At 55.0% G+C, this 3518-nt stretch overlaps 1 protein-coding gene across 1 annotated transcript in view; it reads right to left on the reverse strand.

The window, feature by feature from the left end:
* Window positions 1-1307: 1307 nt before the first annotated feature.
* Window positions 1308-3518, reverse strand: part of tcf7l2 (transcription factor 7 like 2) — a 184778-nt gene continuing 182567 nt past the window's right edge. The window contains 1 exon segment of the mRNA XM_048268763.1: window positions 1308-2594. Coding sequence (XP_048124720.1) covers window positions 1308-2594 — 1287 coding nt within the window.

Below are 3518 nucleotides of genomic sequence, written 5' to 3' on the forward strand. Positions count from 1 at the left end.
ATGACTTTAGATTACCGTCATCGCTGTCTTAAACAACACCACCTCTGATGACTTTAGATTATCATTATCGCTGTCTTAAACAACACCACCTTCTGATGACTTTAGATTATCATTATCGTCAACAACACCACCTCTGATGACTTTAGATTACCTTCATCGCTGTCTTAAACAACACCACCTCTGATGACTTTAGATTACCGTCATCGCTCAACAACACCACCTCTGATGACTTTAGATTACCTTCATCGCTGTCTTAAACAACACCACCTCTGATGACTTTAGATTACCGCTCATCGCTGTCTTAAACAACACCACCTCTGATGACTTTAGATTACCTTCATCGCTGTCTTAAACAACACCACCTCTGATGACTTTAGATTACCGTCATCGCTGTCTTAAACAACACCACCTCTGATGACTTTAGATTATCATTATCGCTAAGTCTTTAAAACAACACCACCTCTGATGACTTTAGATTACCGTCATCGCTCAACAACACCACCTCTGATGACTTTAGATTACCTTCATCGCTGTCTTAAACAACACCACCTCTGATGACTTTAGATTACCGTCATCGCTCAACAACACCACCTCTGATGACTTTAGATTACCTTCATCGCTGTTCAACAACACCACCTCTGATGACTTAGATTACCGTCATCAACACCAATTTCTGATGACTTTAGATTACCTTCATCGCTGTCTTAAAACAACAATTTCTGATGACTTTAGATTACCGTCATCACTGTCGCTGAATGTCTCTGACATTCAAATGGAAAAGACAGGAAATGGAGATGACAGCATGTTATAGATGTGTAGACGTGGATGTGGGTTGAAGCAAGGCTGGATCGGAACCAGAACCATGTCTAATCGTATCAGAACCATGTCTAATCGTATCAGAACCAGAACCATGTCTAATCGGATCAGAACCAGAACCATGTCTAATCTGATGCGGATGAGATACAGTCAGACACTCTAGTCTGAAGGTCAGTTTAACAGCAGCATGTGGAGGTGGTGTAGAACTGCTGTGGATCTGGATCAAGACCAGAATCACGTTGAATTGGATCCAGAGCAGTCCAGTCCAGTCCAGTGCAGATTAGTAGCGCTAAGATGAAGAAGAAGAAGAAGAAGAGGAAGAAGAAGACGGAAAAAGGAAGAGGAAGAGGAAGAGGAAGAAAAGGGGAAAAGGAAGAGGGGGAAGAGGAGGAAGAAGAAGAGGAAGGTGAAGAAGAGGAAGAAGAGGTCCAGTCCAATATGAGGATGTAGCCGTAGCGGTGGCTAATTTAATGAAGTCAGCTGAGTGCAGATCACAACATGACGTATGAGAGGCGGCTTTGGTGGGGACGAGAGGCAGGTGGGGACGAGAGGCAGGTGGGACGAGAGGCAGGTGGGGACGAGAGGCAGGTGGGGACGAGAGGCAGGTGGGCAGGTGGGGACGAGAGGCAGGTGGGGACGAGAGGCAGGGCAGGTGGGGACGAGAGGCAGGTGGGGACGAGAGGCAGGTGTGGGGACGAGAGGCAGGGGATGAGAGGCAGGTGGGGACGAGAGGCAGGTGGGGATGAGAGGCAGGTGGGGACCCAGGAGGCAGGTGGGGACTCCAGAGGCAGGTGGGGACCCAGAGGCAGGTGGGGATGAGGAGGCAGGTGGGGATGAGAGCAGGTGGGCAGGTGGGGACCAGGAGGCAGGTGGGGACGAGGAGGCAGGTGGGGACCAGAGGCAGGTGGGGACCCAGAGGCAGGTGGGGACCCAGGAGGCAGGTGGGGATGAGGCAGGTGGGGATGAGAGGCAGGTGGGGACCAGAGCAGGTGGGGACCCAGAGGCAGGTGGGCAGGTGGGGACGGGAGGCAGGTGGGGATGAGAGGCAGGTGGGGACGAGAGGCAGGTGGGCAGGTGGGGACAAGAGGCAGGTGGGCAGGTGGGGACGAGAGGCAGGTGGGGACTCCAGAGGCAGGTGGGGACCCAGAGGCAGGTGGGGACCCAGAGGCAGGTGGGCAGGTGGGGACCCAGGAGGCAGGTGGGGACCCAGGAGGCAGGTGGGGATGAGGCAGGTGGGGACCCAGAGGCAGGTGGGGACCCAGGAGGCAGGTGGGGGATCCAGGAGGCAGGTGGGGATGAGAGGCAGGTGGGGATGAGAGGCAGGTGGGCAGGTGGGGACGAGAGGCAGGTGGGGACGAGAGGCAGGTGGGGATGAGGCAGGTGGGGATGAGAGGCAGGTGGGGATGAGAGGCAGGTGGGACGAGAGGCAGGTGGGCAGGTGGGGACGAGAGGCAGGTGGGGACGAGAGGCAGGTGGACAGGTGGGGATGAGAGGCAGGTGGGGACGAGAGGCAGGTGGGGACGAGAGGCAGGTGGGCAGGTGGGGACAAGAGGCAGGTGGGGACGAGAGGCAGGTGGGCAGGTGGGGACAAGAGGCAGGTGGGCAGGTGGGGACGAGAGGCAGGTGGGGCGAGAGGCAGGTGGGCAGGTGGGGCGAGAGGCAGGTGGGCAGGTGGGGACGAGAGGCAGGTGGGGACGAGAGGCAGGTGGGGACGAGAGGCAGGTGGGATGAGATGTCAAGAGTGGAACACCATGCAGTGCTGCAGTATTGGCACTGAGCTGAATAGAACTTGGCCTTGTGTTCTTATCCAGAACACCTCTATTTTCTTTTCATCAATAGTGGAGTTAGACCCCGTTGGGATCATATTAGAAACCAAACTATGCAATTATGCACTCAGCCATCAGAGATGGTGTGTGTGTGTGTGTGTGTGTGTGTGTAAGAAAGCTGTAATCTGCCCATTTGTGTGTGCATGTGTATGTGTGTGTAAGTGAGTGAGTGAGTGTGTGTGTGTGTGTGTGTGTAAAGGCAGTGAGTGCTCCCTGCTGGCTCCAAGCGCTGATCCCAAGGCTAATGTCGGGGTCCTGCTCAGGCGCCCTTACTAACATCCACACGACCTCCGACCTCTACCCACGAGGGCTGTGCTGCCGTCTGATTGGCTGAGGAGCTGCCTGGTGCTGGGAGCCGTAGCCTGAGGCGGCCCTCGGTAACCCCTGGTAACCTACCCCCCCTCTGTGAACTGGAACCCAAACACACAGCTACCGCTTTGAGGGGCTGGCTCTGGGCGACCTCCAAGGGAGAACAGAGCTACTGGTGGGTCAGGGCATCGCTGCTGAGACCAGCTGCTTTCTCGCCAACGCCAGGCGTAAAGGCTGCAGCAGGAAGGAGGACGGCGAGGTTAGGCAGGAGCGCAACTCACATGCTGCACACACACACACACACACACACATACGCTCAACTCACAGGCTGCTGCGTTTCCACTTTCCTACGCCTCTCCTGCGGCAGTCGTGAACTCCGACTGAAGTGGGTTTTATCACACACACACACACACACACACACACACACACACACAGACACACACACACACACACACACAGACACACACACGCTAAGTTAACTCTACCACCACTGCGCTTGGTTTCTCAGGCATTTAATGGGCCGACTGGGAATCTTCAGAGTCAGCTTAATCCAGTGCCATCAGATCT

The sequence above is a fragment of the Alosa alosa genome, chromosome 17, assembly GCF_017589495.1.
Source record: "Alosa alosa isolate M-15738 ecotype Scorff River chromosome 17, AALO_Geno_1.1, whole genome shotgun sequence".
NCBI classification, from domain to species: Eukaryota; Metazoa; Chordata; class Actinopteri; order Clupeiformes; family Clupeidae; genus Alosa; species Alosa alosa.